This window comes from Entamoeba invadens (genome assembly GCF_000330505.1).
Source record: "Entamoeba invadens IP1 unplaced genomic scaffold scaff_1105074725813, whole genome shotgun sequence".
Classification (NCBI taxonomy): Eukaryota; Evosea; order Mastigamoebida; family Endamoebidae; genus Entamoeba; species Entamoeba invadens.
The window spans coordinates 33175-52270 of NW_004443578.1; the positions used below are offsets into that span (position 1 = coordinate 33175).

The 19096-nt window shown below is 33.8% G+C and overlaps 9 protein-coding genes across 9 annotated transcripts; 2 read left to right on the plus strand and 7 right to left on the minus strand.

Moving 5' to 3' along the window:
- Positions 1-784: 784 nt before the first annotated feature.
- EIN_523430 (hypothetical protein) lies at positions 785-2614 on the plus strand (the record flags this gene model as incomplete). The annotated part of the gene is made up of 1 exon (XM_004259178.1): positions 785-2614. The coding sequence occupies one exon, from the start codon at positions 785-787 to the stop codon at positions 2612-2614; it is 1830 nt and encodes a 609-aa protein (XP_004259226.1).
- Positions 2615-2950: 336 nt separating this feature from the next.
- Positions 2951-4129, minus strand: EIN_523440 (hypothetical protein; the record flags this gene model as incomplete). Its single annotated transcript, XM_004259179.1, has 1 exon — positions 2951-4129. One exon carries the CDS (start codon positions 4127-4129, stop codon positions 2951-2953), a length of 1179 nt encoding a protein of 392 aa, XP_004259227.1.
- Positions 4130-9099: 4970 nt separating this feature from the next.
- EIN_523450 (hypothetical protein) lies at positions 9100-10155 on the plus strand (the record flags this gene model as incomplete). Its single annotated transcript, XM_004259180.1, has 2 exons — positions 9100-9811; positions 9932-10155. The coding sequence occupies 2 exons, from the start codon at positions 9100-9102 to the stop codon at positions 10153-10155; spliced, it is 936 nt and encodes a 311-aa protein (XP_004259228.1).
- Positions 10156-10371: 216 nt separating this feature from the next.
- EIN_523460 (hypothetical protein) lies at positions 10372-10698 on the minus strand (the record flags this gene model as incomplete). Its single annotated transcript, XM_004259181.1, has 1 exon — positions 10372-10698. The coding sequence occupies one exon, from the start codon at positions 10696-10698 to the stop codon at positions 10372-10374; it is 327 nt and encodes a 108-aa protein (XP_004259229.1).
- Positions 10699-10922: 224 nt separating this feature from the next.
- Positions 10923-11909, minus strand: EIN_523470 (hypothetical protein; the record flags this gene model as incomplete). The annotated part of the gene is made up of 1 exon (XM_004259182.1): positions 10923-11909. The coding sequence occupies one exon, from the start codon at positions 11907-11909 to the stop codon at positions 10923-10925; it is 987 nt and encodes a 328-aa protein (XP_004259230.1).
- Positions 11910-12491: 582 nt separating this feature from the next.
- Positions 12492-13496, minus strand: EIN_523480 (splicing factor, arginine/serine-rich, putative; the record flags this gene model as incomplete). The annotated part of the gene is made up of 1 exon (XM_004259183.1): positions 12492-13496. The coding sequence occupies one exon, from the start codon at positions 13494-13496 to the stop codon at positions 12492-12494; it is 1005 nt and encodes a 334-aa protein (XP_004259231.1).
- A 164-nt stretch (positions 13497-13660) lies between these two features.
- Positions 13661-14614, minus strand: EIN_523490 (hypothetical protein; the record flags this gene model as incomplete). The annotated part of the gene is made up of 1 exon (XM_004259184.1): positions 13661-14614. One exon carries the CDS (start codon positions 14612-14614, stop codon positions 13661-13663), a length of 954 nt encoding a protein of 317 aa, XP_004259232.1.
- A 399-nt stretch (positions 14615-15013) lies between these two features.
- Positions 15014-16177, minus strand: EIN_523500 (hypothetical protein; the record flags this gene model as incomplete). Its single annotated transcript, XM_004259185.1, has 1 exon — positions 15014-16177. One exon carries the CDS (start codon positions 16175-16177, stop codon positions 15014-15016), a length of 1164 nt encoding a protein of 387 aa, XP_004259233.1.
- A 340-nt stretch (positions 16178-16517) lies between these two features.
- On the minus strand, positions 16518-19094 carry EIN_523510 (transcription enhancer protein, putative; the record flags this gene model as incomplete). Its single annotated transcript, XM_004259186.1, has 1 exon — positions 16518-19094. A coding segment is annotated over one exon (2577 nt), but the record flags the coding sequence as incomplete, so codon positions are not given.
- Between the last annotated feature and the right edge of the window lie 2 nt (positions 19095-19096).

Consider the following 19096-nt stretch of genomic DNA (forward strand, 5'->3'; position numbering starts at 1 on the left):
TTTTAAACGTCTTATTTTATACCGGAAAGTTTAATGGGACAAAACTCAAAAGAGATTTTGTAATCAAAGAGTGTGTTATATCGGATTGGACGCGTATAATGTAAAAGACAAACAAATCTTGTTCGACAAAACTAAGTGCTCCCCGGTAGCAACTCACAAATTCAAAACTAAAACAACTACATGGAGATTTATGTGATTTATATGGTTTTTGTTTAATTTAATTATAATTTAATTATAATTTAATTATAATTTAATTATAATTTAATTATAATTTTAATTCAATTTGAAAAAGATTTGTAGTAAATTAGTTAATTTAATTAATAGTATAATTTGGTAATTTTAAAGAAATTAAAATTTAATTAAATTGTAATTATTAAAATACTTTACATTTGGTAAAAACTAAAACTAGTGTTTATTAAGAAATAGTATTAATAAAATAACATATTCTACTAATTATAAAAACCACTTTAAATCACAATTTCTTGTTTTTTCAAACGAATACTTTTTTTCGAAATAATTTTAACGGAATTGAAATTAAAAAAAGAGAAAAAACTGTTGTATAATTCAACTATCGATTTTCTTTTTTCTTCCGTTTAATTTATTTCACATTTCGAATTGGAACAAAAGGCAAAAAATAAAACTAGAAACAACCGCAATAAAAACAGAATAACCGAATAGTAAAAGATATATAAAAAACAAACTATAATAAACCAACAAAGAAAAATGAGAAAACAAAATAGATTTAGTTGTTAGGTTTTCATACAACTCTAATTTAGAAATAGTAATGGATTACTTAGAATCCTTCATGGGGCAAGTCAGAGATTATTTTGTAAGTCTGTTTGTGGGCGATAGTGTTACCAAACAAAACACATACAGCCGGATGTCAACAGTCCCCCTCGGACAATCCTCACAAAACATCTCAAACATTCCAACTCAAGACACTGAAGTCCTCTTTGGTATCACTTTTAAAACAAGAGCAAACGCAATCACTAAAAGAGCACAACCAACTTCATTTAATGACCAAAACAAACCTCAAATCAACTTAAATGCTCCACAAAAGTCATTTGAGGCACCCCAGAAAGTCGTTTCATTGAAGAGAAAGGCGACTGAAAATGAAGAGGGCGCCACACAGACGATTGGGACGGCCAAAAATCCTATTGAAGTTGACAATAGGATTGTCGACGACGCACCGATGAAAGAAGCCGATGCCACGGAACCACAAGCAAACACTGAAGAGAACAAAAGTAAAGTGAACGCCACAAATATGTCCGAGTTCGATAAGTACCTGGGAAATTTTAGTAGATCAATATTAACCGACGAGGTCATTCAGAAAGAACTCGCTGAACGGAGCAAAACACAAATACAACGCCTTCATGAGAAGATCGAGGCAATGGCTAAGAACCCCGTCACAGAGAAGATCAAAGTCTTACGAAAGAGTCAAATCAAAAGGTCCGAACAGGCAAGGAGAGAGAAGTTCTTTGAAGAAAACAAAATCATTTCAATTGATGTCAAAGACTTCACCGAAGAGAAAGCTCAAGAGAAAATGAAACCAGTGGAAAAGCCTCAAAGTGAAGTTAAAGAAGTGCAAGAGACTCCATTGAATACTATTAATAGTATAAATACTATTAATATAGTTAATACAGAAAAGCCTTCGTTTAGTCTCAGCACTGAGCCTTATGTTGTTGGAGCAATTGGTGTTGAGAAGAAGGAAGAGAAGAAAGAAGTTGCACCCCCATCATTCAATTTCTCTGGTGGGTTTCAAACGGAAGAAAAGAAAGAGGAAGTACCACCAGCGAGCAATCTGAGTGATATGTTTAAAACATTTAATAAGAAGGAAGAAGAAAAGAAGGACATTCCACAAGCATTCAATTTCTCTAATGTGTTCCAAACAGGAGAGAAGAAAGAGGAAACACAACCGGCGAGTAATCTGAATGATATGTTTAATGGATTTAATAAGAAGGAAGAGAAGAAAGAAGACGCGCCACAAGCATTCAATTTCTCTGGTGCATTCCAAACGGAAGAAAAGAAAGAAGATCCAAAACAAATTGAACAAAACATCACAAATTCCTTTTTTGTCCCACAGAACGTGATGGGAGAGATGAAATCAATTTTCATGGGAGCATTGCCGAATAATGAACAACAAAATACACAAAATAATCAAACACAACAAACGACTACAATGCTAAAGGATACAACTCAACAAACTAAGGAAACTCCTATTACTCTCGATTTCGGTGGGATGAAAGTAACCCCACCGGCTGGGTTCAAAATTTCTACTACGGCAAATGCTCCTCAAATTACAGTACCCCCACCAACGCCAGTCAATACACAACAAATAAATCCACCCCAAAATGAAACACAAGTCCCGACATTCACAAATAACTTTTTCTCAACACCTCAACCAGAAGCAACACAACAACAACAACAAACTTTACCGACGTTTAATATTCAACAAAATCAACCAGAAAAGAACACTAAAAAAGTGGATGAGGCGAAAACAACTAATTGGTTTGAGGCTGGTGTCGATTTCAACTCTATCGACTGGTCAAAATGCGGACCAAAGATTGAAATAGATCCTGCTCAGGCCGGCTTGTCATTTTTTGATAAAAACTGACCATTTTAAGTAAATGTTTCATTTGGTATTTACTAGTGAAGTTCTACTAATAGTAGTATTATAATTATAATAATATTATAGAATTATTTATTTATAGTTAAATACTAATAATATAATTTATATAGAATATTTATTAAATAATAGTATAATATTATATTAGTTATAATACTAGTAATAATGGTAATAATATAATAATAATAATAATAATATAATATAATAGTATAGTATAAAACAGAATTATTAATAATGGTTTATATATAGTTATATATACTATATTTATTAGTAATAGATTAATAGTAACAAATCTATTTAAAATAGTAATCAAAGAGTCAACAGTCAATTAGTTTGAAAAGCATCTCTGAGTAAGTTAAGTACGGATTGAATTTCAGTTTGGGGAGCAGCGATGTTAAACCTTCTGAAATATTCGAAACCATTTCCAAATGACTTTCCTTGATTGAAAACTATTCCGCGGTCAGCAAGCCTTTTGTCGATTTCGTCGTTTTCTAAATTGAGGTTTGAGAAGTCAAGCCAGAGCAAAAATGTAGCGTTTGGAAGAGTCACATGGATGTTTGGGAGATATTGCTGTAAGTAGTGACGAACTAAGAGACCATTAGAATGAATGTAATTGACACAGGCGAGTCGCCAGTCCTCACACAAACCACTATAAGCAACAGTCATAGCTTCAAAGCCAAATAAGTTTCCAAAGGAGACGCCAAGACCACAGGCATACTCTGATACCTTTTTATAGAGAACGTTATTAGTACATAGCATGAAGGCTAAGTTCAATCCAGGGATGTTATAAGTCTTACTAGGAGCTAAGAAAGTGATTGTGATGTCTTCAGCAGTGTCTACAGTGGCCGTGTGAATATGTCGATGGTCGGGAAGAATTATGTCACAATGGATTTCATCAGAGATTATGACGACATGGTGCCTATGACAGATAGAAACGACCTTTTCGAGCTCTTTTTGTGTAAACACTTTACCCGTCGGGTTGTGTGGAGAACAGAAAATATAGACTTTCACATCCTCCGAAACTATTTGCTTCTCTAACTCCTCAAAATCGATGTCCCAAGTGTCGCCGTTGTGGACCATTTTGTTCACGACTACCTTCCGGTGCGTTTCAGTCACGGACTCGAAGAAGTGCGGATACGACGGAGTGTTGAATAAGACGGCGTCGCCCTCTTTTGTGATCGCGTGAAGGACTAGACCTATCCCGGAGACTACACCGGGCGAAAACATGAGACTTTGCTTTAAGCGATCTTCCGTAAAGTCCCAGCCATGTGTAGATAAGTACCGCGTTATGTTTCTATATAACTCATTTGGTACACTGGAGTACCCAAAGATCCCCAATTTGCATAAATCAGTCAACGCTTCACGAATCGCAGGAGGGGCTTGGAAGTCCATATCAGCTACCCAATGCGGGTGAATAGGAACGGTTTTGTTCACGGGGTATGGCGTGATATTGTATTTGAATGCGTTTGTACCTACACGAGTGGGTGGGTTATCAAAGGACATCAATTCTTTGTTATAAAAAGTCGGGGCCTATTTATATAGACATGGAATCAATTGAGTATTTTTTTGATGTTTTGCTTGATAAAAAACTGGTCTTTATTTGAATTTCGATGGTCGTTTATTTATAGTTTCGTAATAACTCTTTATGGGAAAAGTGTGGCGAGCTTGGGCTTGTTTTCATTTTTCAAAATAAAAATATTATTATTTATAATAGTATTATTATTTAAATACTATATTAAAACAGATGTTGGAGGAGGTGCACCAGAAAAAAAATTCTGAAACTTTTCAAGTATAGTATATTTTATTAATATTGTGTATTATATAATATTAATAAAGTATTTTTTTATCAGTTTAACACGTTGGGGTTTATTTTGTGTTTTTTTCCCAGAATTTTTTTTCATTGAAACACAACACACTATTTTGCCGAACTACCAAAACAAAATTTTTTAAATAACAATTTCACTGAATAATCTCCAAAATTCAAAACGATAATATCTGATCGAGTCCTTGATGGAAAAGACGCCTTTGAATATAAAAACTAAAGGTTTAAACAATCACAGTTCGTTTTTAAAATTTTTTATATCAATATCAAATTGAGTAATAAGTTTAACGTTGAATATTATGATAAAGATACTTAATTTTAGGGACGGTTGTCGGAGTTAATCTTGTTAGAAAAAACAGACGTACTATTCTCTTCAATTGAAAGCATGTATATTTATAATATAAACACTCTATGATTTCATGTGAATCAAGTCAATGAAATGTCACTACGAGTGGCAACAAAACGCTTATTACAAACGTTCTTCGTCTAAGCAAATTGCTATACGGAATGAAACACTCCAAGATAATCAATAATAACAATAATTCGAATATCTTAGTGATTTTTGTTATCATTTGAATATTGAATTTACTAAAATCACAAGGATAAAAATCCACAAAGGAGCTCAAACAGGTTTTTCCTCTTTTTTAATTTTTTTTACACTCGGCAAAAAAATAAAACATCAACCTTTTTATTTTTTTTCATATAAAACTGAAAAAAGGAAGCTCCAACGTGTTAATATATTTTTAATATAGAGTCATTTGCTAAACGTTGTCTGGTCTGAAACGTTGTCTGCCGATTTTTAGACCATTATAAATGGAATATTTCGGGAATTTTTTTGAAACCCCCAAAATCATTGTTTCAATATTTTTCCCAGTTTTTTTTCATTTTTACCTAATTCCCGTTTTTTTAAAACAAAAGTCAATTATTTTTTGTCAAAAAGACAACGTTTATCCCTTGTAAGCTTGGTATGCATGACTAAGTAATGCATTTTTTACAACACAAACGTGTAAATTTTAAATATAAATATGTGACAATTCAATTAATAATAACATTAAAAAATATTTGTTATGGTAAAAATATCATATTTTAATTAATATGTATTTGATTATTTTCCAAACAGAAATGCATTTTTAAGTAAAATAATATTTTTACATTTTAAAAACATAATTATTTTTAATAACTATGTAAATTATACTTATCTTTTTAATTGTGGATATCATAAACATAAATTGCTGGTTACACGACAAAAATGAATATAAATTAGAATGTTTTTAGTAATTAATCTAAAAACATCAGTTTTCAACTAAAAAACTTGACAATGAATTACGAGGGGATGACTGAAGAAACTATAAACAATTTTATTTCAAATCAAAGCGGTGATGGTTATTATTATGTTTCATCAGTCAATGCATTTCTTCTAAAGATGAACCATGGTGGACAAAATTTGACATCGATTATCAAAAATAATATTTTGAGTTTTAGGCTTACTTTTATTCCTATTTTACAATATACACATTTTGTTTTAGCTGTTGTTGACAGTCAAGAAAAAATAGGCATAATATTTAACCCATTGGAAAATTATCACGACATTGATTATGTGTCATATTTAAAAGATATATTTAATACTCTCGGTTATAATGAATTTAATATTTACACTGCAACACGTTTTTGTAGACAGCCGACACAATCTCTTTTATGTGGTGTTTATGTTTGTTATTATGTCACAATGATGATTATGTTCAAAGATTGTAGATCTGTTTTAATGCACAATCCCGATAATTTAGAAGTATTCATTAAAACGATTAATACGATTGCATACACAACTTTTATCAACAAAATTCACACAAAATTTAACGGAGAAAATGTTCTATTGGAAGATGATAAACATCATAATATAAATACAATTAATTCAATACAACAGATACAATCAATTAATAAAACATGTCAAAGAAAAGGAAAAGGCTCAAATACTATTATTACTAATGAGTATATTGAAAAAATGAATTTTCTTGTTGGTATAGAAACAAAATACAAATACAACAAAATTAGTTTAGGAAACGTGTTAAAATGTTATCAAGTTAGACCAACGAGAAGTGCAGAATATAGTGATAAGATTTTAAAAATGTCATTGGATGAACTTATTGATTTTATTTTTCCACCACGGTTTATTGAAACATTGTTAACATATACTAATATTCATGGTAAATTTTCCGTTTTTATTTATAACACAACACATTTAACAACGCGGAATTGGAAAGATCTCGACAGAGATGAAATGTTTGCATTCATTGGTATTTCACTATTGCAAGGTGTTTATAATGATACTAAATTAAGTCAAAGAAATAATTGGTTTGGAAAATTTGCAAGAATAGCATACATGTCTGCAATGTCTCTTAGAAGATACAAACAGATTTTGAGAAATCTTCGCTTTGATAATTTATGTAAAAGAAAAGCAGAAGACTTACACGTTTCGCAATATTTATTCGAAATGTTTGTAAATGAAAATTACACAAAAAGAAAATATTCAAAAAGTGAAATTGACGAAGAAAGTTTTTCTGATACAAGTTTAAGCACTCATTCATCTTCAACTGATTCAACTGGTTCATCTGAAAATGATCAGTATTTATCTAGTGATGATTCAAGTGATTCATACGAAACTCAACATAATAAAACAACATCAACAAATAAAAACATCTTAACCAATAATGATGAGTATTTAAGTTTAACGAGTCCAATATATACATATGGATATGATTGGGATAATTATTATAAAATATCATTTATAATAGAAACATTTAATGACGTTTTTAAAGAAATGAGTGAACAAATTAAACCATCTTCTGTGTTGTGTGTTGATGAAGACTTATTCAGATATTTTGGCCATTACCAAAACAAAGTTACAATGCCTTCCAAGCCTTCTAAAAGTGGATTTAAAATATTCATGTTGGTCGATTCAGAAACAAATGCTGTTCTTAATACCTTTCTATACAGAGGAAGTAACAACGGAGAAGTTGTCCACCGTTTGGGCGAACGCGTTGTAATTAAATTGATGGAGTCTTTTTGGGGAAGTGAATATACTTTATTTACAGATCGTTATTTTACTTCACAAATATTATATGAATATTTGGCAAGCCGAGGCATAAATATAATAGGAACTTTGGATTCAAAAAGGAAGGAAGTACCAAATGAATTGAAAAGAAAAGGAAAGCGCACAGATGGGTCTTTAGTAACATATCATTGTTCAAATGGGAGTTACTTATCGAGTTTTATTGATAAGAAAACTAATGTACTATTACTGTCTAGCACTAAACCCAACGAAGTGGATGTAAATACAAGTGAAAAAGTATCAATAAAACCAAATATTAGATCGAAATATTCTACACAAAGATTACCAAATAGAACCACTGTTAATATAGATTATAACAAATTTATGGGAGGAGTTGATATAGTTGACTCACTTACCAAAAGAACCGATACAAAGAAAATAACAAGAAGGTGGACTTTAGCTTTGTTTTTCTGTATGTTAAATCTGGCATTTAACAACTTGTACGTTATCATGAAATCTCAAATTATACACAACAAAAAACCATCACAAACAAAAATTAACAGAATTGAAATTATGGAAAATGTCGCGATACACTTAATTATTAACAATGTTAAAAAGAGGAAATTGAATCATTTAAATCTACGATCCAGAAAAGCTGTTATTTATTTTTTGAAAACATTTACAAAGAATGACATTAAACAACCCATTTTTATTCAAAAAACCGCTTCTGATTGTGCGATTTGTAAAGAAGAAATTAAAGGAAAACGAAATTCCGTTAAAAATATTTGTGTGTCATGTGGTAGACATGTTTGTTTTAAACACTCTATCCGAATTTATAAATGTAAAGATTGTATCAATCAATTTGATTTCTAAAACAATCAAAATTGATATTTTTGTGGTAGTAATATATCGGGATATTTGCATCAACAATAAAAATAAATTTCCTGTTTATACAAATAGTTCTCACGTAGACCTCATTTGGTTATTGGCAAAAATGGCGACTTGTTTAATTTCCCCTATAAAGCCAATCAAAAATATCTATTTTAATTTGTTTTTATGATTTTTGTTTATAATTGTTATTATTGGTTGCATGGCTTTCTCATGCAGTGTGTTATTTTTTAAAATAATATTTACACATTTTTTTCATAAAAAAAAACGTGTAAAACATGCGACCATTCGCGGGTTATCGACTGACTCTAGTGTAATATGTAATTAAAAACTCTATAAACATATTATGAGATTTAAACATCAAACTCCAAAAATTTTTGGGCTAATTTTGGTATTAGTTCGAAATTATAATAAAAAACTAATAGTTATTGTAAAATCTATTATTATAAAATTGGACAAAAATAACAAAATTATTTTGTTTTATAAACTCCATTTTGACAAATTCAAATATCATTATTTTTTTTAATTAAAAACAAAGTTATTTTTATACCATAATAATCATACAAAATAACGACAAAAACATATAAATTTAATTATTAAATAAAATGAAATGATAAAAAAATCTAAAAAATTAACTTATCAAAAAGATTATCGAGATTGCATCAACTCAAATTATTTGAAGATAGAAAGAATCTCAAATTTGACTAAACACATCAAATGTCAGATTCCGAAACGTTCAAACATTTAAACGCAAAAGTTTACAAGGAACAAGCCATTTGGATGTTGAATGCTATGTGGCCTTCAACCAAATCGGCCAAAGCTGAAGAGATCTGGAAGTTTGTTCAGATCTTTTCCGATTTAGATCAAGAGAACCACGCTTCCGGGTGTTGTCTTGATGAGTTGAATATGCATCGAGTCTTTGAGAAATTGAATTCCCAAAAGACGGTTCAAGAGATGCGAAGTCAAATGAAGAAGGCGGGGCTTGAGAATTTCAAGAAGTTTGGACTTCTTCACTTCTTAGTCTTTTACTACGACCAAGACTGGAAGAAGATTACCAACGCTCCACAAGGCGATAACTCCGAACAACTCGAAAACGCAAAGAAATTATTAGAGGCCGTCTCTAAGCAACTTGAAGAGTGTCAAAAGAAAGCCGAGGCGGCTAAAAAGTCTGCCGAGGAAGCCGATAAAAGACAAAAAGAAGCACAAAAGGCTGAAGACGAGGTGACTAAAGCACTCGATGAAGTCAAGTCACAAGAAGACGCAAAAAACAAGAAGCGCGAACAACTCCAGAAGAAGATCGAGACAGCGGGATTGGTAGCTAAGAATGCTGCTATTCAAGAATTGGCTAAATTGGACAACGAGGATGACCTCCCAATGAGAAGAGCCAAGACAACTTTAGAGGCGGCCCAGCGAAAGGCGGCAAAAGCTGGTTTGTTCTTATTTAATTCTTTTTGAATAAATAAATAACTATAACTATACTATTATTAGATAGTACATTAGAACTATATTTAATAATTAATATTTATTATTATAATACACTGACAATTAGTAAAAATAGCTACAGAAGCAAAAGAAAAGGCTGACAGCGATGCGGCTGAGGCAGACAAAGCTGTCGAAGAGACACAAAAGAAGGTCGAAGAGGCTGAAAAGTTCTTGAAAGAGCAACAAGAGTCTGCTGGTGGAAATGGACAGGGCACTATGTGGTGGATGCAGAGAGAGCTCGATGAGAAAAAGAAGTACATGCCAATGAGAAAGGGTGGTGTAGCGAAGTAACAAATTCACGTTAGGGTTATTTCAGGGTTTCATAAAATCAATTCTTTTAATATGGAAATTTTTATTGAGTGCAAAAAACGCCGAATAACATTTTATATGACATTTTTGAGTATTAAAGACGTTGAAAAATTGAAAACCTTTCAAAGAGAAAAGAAGTATTATTATTAATAAAGTTATAATTACAATATAGTAAAATAATACAAATCAAAAATTTTTTCAAAAGTTTTTGACGAGATTTTTGTAATTCAAAAGTTTCACACGAGCTTCTTTGAGCTTTCTTGAAAGTGTTCTTTTCTTGTTTCTGTTTTGTCGCTTTTCTGTGGAGGTTGCATTAGGGGCGTTGTTCTTGGCGTTCAGATTTTTGATCTTCTCTTTTGTTGTGTTTTCAAGCGTTTTCGTTTCGTTTTCGGCTTTGTGAAGCGCAGCAACGGCCTCTTCTTTCGTTTTGTAATTTATGTTGTCCCACCCAAGGACGTCTTCGTCTGAAAAAACTTCCCACGACCCATTTACCACAAAAACGATTGTGAGTAATGCTAAAATCATCAATAGTACACTAAGTAGTTCACTTTCTTTTCTTTTATGTTTTTAATACTATTTTAATAAATTTTTATAATACAGTTTTTTATAATAAAAATAAATTGTATTATATTTTATAATTTTTTAATTATTCTATTCGTTATTAAAATAATTATTTATTTGATATTATTTAGTATATTTTAGAGAATAAACTAATTAATAAATTAATTAAATTTAAATTAAAAATAGAGTTAGATGCTTTTTCTTCGAGCAGATTCTAACTCAGTGTGTGAGTTGTCGTAACTTGATGACCGTCTTGCTCGAAGGCTTTGTGAAGCTAAAACTGTCGGGTCATTTCGCAATACCCCTCTTACCCATCGACTGATTCTAACAGGAGGTGTTTTTTTCATTCTCGTTTTAAAAGGTCTTAAAACAGCTTTCAATAACTCTTCCTCAGTAAATCCCAAATTCAATACAACGTTTTCATAATAAGTTAAAAACCTTGTGATTGTTTCTTGTGCTTTAATTATAAGTTGGTTGTTTTTCAATTCTGGCATTTGTAATAAATTATTTAGAAGGTCTCGATGACTTCTGAAGTATTTGAGTTGAAGAGCAGATTGTAGTCTGTAATTCTTTCTTGAAACTTGTGGGATGTGGAGCGAAACTTTTAATTTGAAATTAATAAATGAAATTGAGTCGATGTATAATCTATATGGATTACTTAATTCATTGATGTTATAGGTGTTGATAAAGAAGTCTAAAAATGTCTTGAGTGTATCTTCTTTGATTCGTTGTTTGCCAACTATGTTATACGCAAATTCACTCATTTGCTCTTCTATTTGTTTAATTCTTTCAATCAACACCCACTTGTCTAATCCATACACTATATAACGCCTCTTCATTCGATTCATTAAATTATGAAGCGAAGACACAAACAAATGTGATATCTTTTCTAAGTAAATAAAGTCCTCTAAAACAGCATATGTCATTACATACCCGTCTTCTGTACTTTCAAAAGAAGATGGTACTTGTAATTGTTTTCTACGTGGACTTGTTGTTGGAGTCTCAGCAAAACCTTCACTTTTCATTCTCTCTATTAGTTCTTTATCATCAACGACATCTTTATCTGTTGTACCTTTTGCACCTTCTTCATCTTTCGTAGACTTATCTCCTGGATTCATTCCTTTGACAACATCAAATGTAATTACAAACACAGTTATCAAAAAGAGTGCTGTCATTATTTATATCGACTTACACTTTTGGAGTTATCTATTCATTAAAATGTCAATGGTTAGAGTGTAAAAAAGGTTCATCAAATTAAAAATAGAAATAGATCAAATAAAATATAATATATAAACTATATTTTTTTTAAAGTTATTATAATCAATCAACTTTGGAAAATGTTCCTTGAAAACAAATTCATGGAGAAGTAGCTCATCCTAAACCAATATCGATATCATTTAATTAAAATTAACTCTGCTTTAATAATAAAATGTTTGGAACAGTAGGTAAAAATAATTGATTATAATTTAAAACTTAAAGTTCTATTAATATTTAAGATCGTCCCAATTATCCAACACTTTCACCACGTCTTTTTCAATTACATTCACTTGCAAATTACTTGCAAATTACTTGTGTTGTAACAACTGGAAAGACATTTATGTCGAATTTTGATAACTTCCATTTGATAATCAATAAGTAAATTATAAACCACCTAAATAGACAACAAAATCAAGTTCTTGAGGTTATTATATACACGTAGTTTTCTATAAATAGTTTAGACTCTATTAAATGGAATACAAATAAACAACTCAAATCACTTAAAATCGCTTTCTTCGTCTCTCTCGACTTCTCGACCTTCTTTCTCGCTCCGACTCTCTTCTCTCATATCTATCGTGTGTTCCCCTATTCCGATAAGTCTCATATGACTCCCTTCTTCTTTCTCTACTTCTCCCATCACTTCTACTTCTTGTTCTACTATGACTTCGGCTTCGACTTGACCTTCTTTCACTCGACCTTCTCTGGTTCTTTTCTTTAGTACTTTTACTATAACTTTTACTCTCTTCTTCCATTGGAGTTACTTCGGGCTTCTTGGGCTTCTCCTCTTCCATCACCTTTTTCTCCAACATCCCGAGAATGTCATTTGCCATTCTCGACTCATTCCGACTCACCGTCGTTTCCTTTTCAACCGGTCGAATCGTTTTATTCGAAACGGAGACGCGGACGACTCGCCCCGCAAGATTGGCGCCGTCCAGTTGTAACGCCCGCAACGCACTTTCTTCCGTCTCGAACTCGATGAAGACTTGTCTCGCGACCACCTCCGGTGCACTGCTCTCTAGAAGTCGGATGTTCCCACATTTCTCAAAAAATTGGATCAGCTTTTGTTCATCTAAGTTGCCGATGTTGCGGACACACACCGTCTTCCGAAGCTTCCCTGACACTTTCTGGTCGGATGGACAATTCGGTTGAGACACATTGGATACCTCCTCCATAAATGTCTCTGACACTTTCTGGATATTAGAAGGGTCTGAGAGGAGGTATACTACTATATCTAATCCACAGATCTCAGAATTGTTGATGTATTGAGTCGTATTAGCAGAGTCAGATGTCTCATATATAATTAGAAAATAAGCAGAAACTTGGGGGTGAACCACCGTCTTGATTTGCTTGATATCAACTATCTCCCCAAAATTCTCAAATATCCCGTAAAGGTCTTCTATCGTCACTTTCGGCGACACGTTGCCTACTATCACTGACAAATTGAGTTCCGCTGCATCGTTCATGAAATTTGAAAGAAAACGGGGGACTCCACTCTTGGTACTCATCTATCTATTATTTAAATTAAGTTAAATTAAATTATATTATATTATTATATTATTAATATTAATATTATTTTATATTATTATATTAGTATATTATTAATATTATTATTAATATTATTACTAGTATTAGTATAATTAAACCATAAAAAAGAAAACATTTAAGTAAGTTATTCCTTCGAATGGAATTTTGCAGTTTCACATTTTTCGACATCGACGACGGTGACTTCTTGGTCTCCGCTTTGTACAAAAGTGACGTTGATATGATCAATAAGTACGCCATACCTTTTAACTGTATGTTTCTGTTGCATATGTATAGTTCGAATATCGAGAGCTAAGACTTCTTCAACGACATCGACGAAGTCGTTAAGAGTTGAATAGAAAGGAGTAGGTACCAACTGTTTTAGTTTAGGGAAGACACTTTCATCGAATTTGACGATTGACTTTATCGATGACGAGTTATTTAACCAGTCAGGGACTTGTAAAGTGTCTGCTTGAATAGAATCTGCATAAGTGTATGGTTTGATATCAACTATAGGCGTCCCGTCGACCAAATCTATTCCCCCCAAATATAACTCGTCCTTCCCCACTCGGATGATCTTTGCGACAGTCATTCCTATGTTATTTGGCCGGTGCGGACTTCGTGTAGCAAAGACGGAAGTCTTCTCGCCGCGTTTAGGAGGGACGACGAGGGGGTGATAGACGGTGTTCGTGTTCAAGTGGAATTTGAAGTAGACGAGGCAATGGGAGAATTCAGACAGTTCTTTGAGTGCCACTTCGGGGACTACCCATTTCAAAAATGTGATTTTGCACCGCGTCAATGGGGCCATAGACCCTTGTCGTGGTGTTCCATTCGGTTCTGTGAAGATTGAAGAAACTGTGCCAATCACTTTGTATGTGATATATTCCTCTTTGATCATCTTTTGAAGAATTTCAACTTTCTTTAAGGGTTGTGGGGGAATTAGGTGTGGAGACTCTTTCAATACCTTCTTAACAAAATTCTCAGTAACTCGGAGAACAGCTTCTACCTTATCAGGTTGCTCCTCTAATATTGGTATTGTCGTTGGTAGCTCTAAACTTTCTAATAGAAAGAGGTAACTGCTATATAATCTTTCTTCCGCCATCTATTGATATGATTCCTATACTTTATTAAGTACTGTCTATATTTAGTATTCTAATATAGTTCTTTCTAATTATATTTATTTTACTATATATTATAGTATAATAAACTATATTTGTTAATTTAAAAGTTGTTTCAGTAAATGACTAGACTCTCTTAATTTATAAACCAACCATTTTTATAATTATTATTAGTATTAGTATTATTATTATAGTACAGAAATGATAACTCTCCATACAACAGTTCATTCTTCCCGCCATGTTTTCATTTGAAGAAATTACCATCATACTCTTATGAACTCATAAACTATACAATAATAATATTAAATCTATTATTTATTACAAAACACTTGGTGTTATATTTACCAGTAATTTAATTATAAATAAACTATAAAAAAATCGGCTTACCACTCGACGGAGGCGAGTATTTTTCCATCCTTTCCCCTGATCATATCCTTATAGACACCCTGGAGTGCGTAGTTTGGGTTATGAGCTGGGGGTTGAGTGAGTATATTCAAATGGTGGTGAGAGTCTATTCTTTCTAATTTGAAGTAAGGCTTTTGAGTGAGAGGGAGGAGAGTACAGACGGATGTGAAAGCGTAGTTTTGCTTTGTGAGTTTTCCTAAGATCTTACTGAAGAGGGATTGTTCTGTGGAACGATGAGTAACGACACAAATGCGGTTATACCTCTTCGATAATTCATATAAAGTGGTTGTCACTCGTTCCGCCATTCCTTCCCAGGTCTCGAGCGACATTTCCTTCTCGACGGGAACGTAATTTCTATCGTAAAACTCGTCTAAGCACCGCGCGGGATCAAACTCGGGGAGCTTCACCCGATTGCGCACAGAAATGAACTCCGCGACGCCGTTCTCGATCCCAAACGGTTGCTTTTGTTCCGCCGCAATATATCGCGCGGTCTCCGTCGCGCGGAAAAACGGCGACGAAATGATCAAGTCGAACTTCTCGTGGCGCAGACGATGCGAGACGTCGCGCGATTGCGCAACGCCATCTGCGTGAAGGGGAGGGTCGTGTTCATATTTAGCATTAGGGACCCACGTTAAGTCCATGTAATCGACTCGAATAGCGTGGCGGACTAAAAATATTCTTGGGATTGAAGTATGAGTGGTATGGAGTGTTTTGAGTGAAGTAATGAAAGACTCATACAATTCATCCATTTCTGTTCGAATCACTTTTGTTTCAAATTCGTCTTGAGTAAAAATGTACTTGGGAGTCCCTTCTGCAACATTTTCAAGTGTGACCCACTCGGGAATGACACAGGGTGACGGGGATGTCAGTTCAGTGCAATAAAATTTGAGGCGAAGAGTGTTGAATGGGCGAGTAAAAAAGAGGCCTTTGTTGGCATTTAAAATGTCAACAAATTCATAGAGCATTTCGTAGAAGAAATAATCACCTGTTGGAGACTTAATAAAATTGTTGAGGGTTTCATTGGTTAAAGGAGACCCTATTTGAAGAGAAAATAAAGATGGTGATGTTGATGATGTCGATATGAATGAGACGGAAAGCTCACGAAGACTTTTTTGGACACCTTGTTGTGAAGAGACTGACATAATCTATTGATTATCTTATTTCGAGTTAACTTAAAAATTCAGAGGAAGTGATGATATTGGAGTTAATTGATGTGAAATTGGCAAAGAAAAATAACTATTTGGAAATAATAATCAAATTACTTTTAGTTTTAATTAATATAATAATTAATTATCTTTAATAGTAATAATATTAATAAAATATTAAAAATATAGTAAGTAAATGATAACTATAATATATTAACTAGAATAATATTACCATTTTAATAAAATTATAAAAATATTAATAATATAATAATAATTAAATGAGAATTATTAAATAATTATTAAATAGTAATTAAGTAACTATTCGGAATAAAGTGAGTTAGATGAAAGTCTTAAGGACAGCACCGAGTTTGAGGGAGTTAAGGATGTCTTGGTAAAGCTTTTCAAATGCCGACGAGACAAAAGCGAGAGGATTTGAAGCGACGTTAGCGACAAATCTGCAGACAGCCTTTGATATTTCTTGTTGTTTAGGAGTGTCTTGGTCTTTATTTTTCTCGTCGAGAGATGAGCTGATGAGTTTACGGAGGTCTGGGATGATTTCATCGATATTTTCGATGAGTTCGTCTGAGTTGTTGTTAGCCATTTTGAGTAACAAATTGAAGCAGAGTAATTTGACGTCGTGGTCATTGTTTTGTTCTCCGATAGATTTTACGATAGCGCAGATGATATTTTTAAAGTTAAGTTCAGTGATGTAGTTATCGATAAGGACGGAGAGGCATTCCATGACTGCTTTACGAGCTTCGAGTCCCAAATCGGTGATGTGGACGACGATAGAGAATTTTGCGACGGAGACGTAGTTTTTGTCGACGGACATTTGTGGGACGAGTTGTTTTTGAATAGTTTGTAAGTAAGGGAAGATTTCCTTTTGAGCGTGAATGAGGAGATATGAAATGACTGTGAAGAGTGCGCCTTTGACTGCGGGGATTTTGTCACCGAGACGTGAGACGATGATTGGGATGAGTGGGATGAACATTTTCGGGTCACAGTTGGCCATACAATTTTTGATTGAGCCGATAAGTGCGCCGTTGCCGTTCTTGTCCATCAACGCGGGAATGTAAAACGCTTTGATGTATTTCTCCAAGTCGAAAGCAAGTAATTTTCCATAACACTCACTCATGACATTCGTTGAGACTTCGTCGACTTTGATTTTGACAAGACGTTTCATGATGTCTTCGACGGTGTTTGCGTTGATATATTTGAGTGCCTCTTTCAGTGCGTTCAACAACGAGAATGTTGTTTTCTTCTCGATGCGTGTGAGTAAGAGTGGAATGATGTCTGGAATACTTCCAAGTGCAAGTGCAGCGGCTTGTCTGACAGCGTCACTCTCGATTTCAGTTGCATCAAAGAGAATATCTCTGACTTTGTCACCGTTGATCTTTTGTTGTGTCAATAAAGCGCTCGATGCGTAGATAAGAACAATTGCTTTGTAGTAGTCTGCAGATGGTTCGACTGATTTCTTGAGTTTGTTGACTGCCGTGTTGACTGCATTAACAACGACATCTGCGTCCGGCGATGTTGCTGCATACAACATTCCAACCAAATAAAGATTTGCGCGTGAATAGACGTGGTTTTGGATGTCAAGAATTGCAGCGGAGATCTCCTTCTTGTCATAGACCGCAAGTGCCGATGCAAGTTCCATGAAACATGGTGCCATTGCTTCACGTGCGTTGTTCCCCTTTGCAATGTCAACGACTTTTCTAAAGACGTTCTGTGTGATGTTCTTGTACATTTCTTTATATTGTGCATAAGCTGCGATGATATGAACTGCGTCTTCTATTATAGTGATGTCGTTGTCATAAATGAAGTTTGAGATTGGTGTCAGTGTTGTTTCCATAGTAGCTTTCGACAAGACAAGTTTAGCGTCCAATATTGATTTGCAGACTTTGAGTGCTGTTGATTTGACTTGTCGTGTAGCCTGTTGTGTTTGTTTAGTTGTTTCAACAAAAAGGGTGTCCCAGTTCTTCAAGCGTTCAAGTACTTCTGCTGTTGCAACGTCAAGAATAACTACAAGTGCTGTTGCATTTAAGAATGTGTTGCTGTACAATGCAGTCACTTCGCCAAGAGTCTCACGCAATTCATTGTCACTCATCGCTTTATTAAATACTTTCAACAATGATCCAAGACAGAACACGGCTTCTTCTTTGACTTCATGGTCTTTCTCACTCTTAATTAGTGACACAAGTGCGGCCTTGACACTCCCAACATTCAAAGTGGTGTACATCTCAGCACTCTTCGCATAACGAAGAAGAACACTTTCTGTCTTCAACACTTCAATTTCAACACGGAAGTTCTTTGAATCAAACAGTGAGACGAGAACGGGTGATATAGCTGCACTGAATGAATCAACGCCATTGATCTTGACGATGTTGCGAAGACACTCACACATCGTACTTAACAATTCAACATGACTGTTTGCACTGTTCAAGAGTGTTACAATCACACCTTCAAGTGTATTAACATGTGGGACAAGTGCGGCACCATCAAAGACAGCGATCTCTTTCACTATGTTGAAACACTCCATCTTGCTCTTCTCAGTCGACTTCTTTCCTTTCAAAATGCTCTCAATCTGTGGAATTGCACCACTCACACTTTCTCTAACTTTCTCAACACACTGACACACACCACTGTTGACCGTTTTTAACACAAGACTGTACACCCCAAGCACTATGTTCAACACAATCTCAACGGATTCTTTGAAGCGCTTTAACACAACACTCAGTGCTTCACTCACTACTTCACAAAACATGTCACTTCGTTCTTTCACAAGACTAACAAGACAATCACCTGATAGTTTTCTCAATTTCCATGTGATGTCGTCTTCATCTTCAAACACTTCCTCGTCGTCTTCTTCCTCTTCCATTGCATTGGCGTCGTCTTCTTCTTCATCATCATCAAATC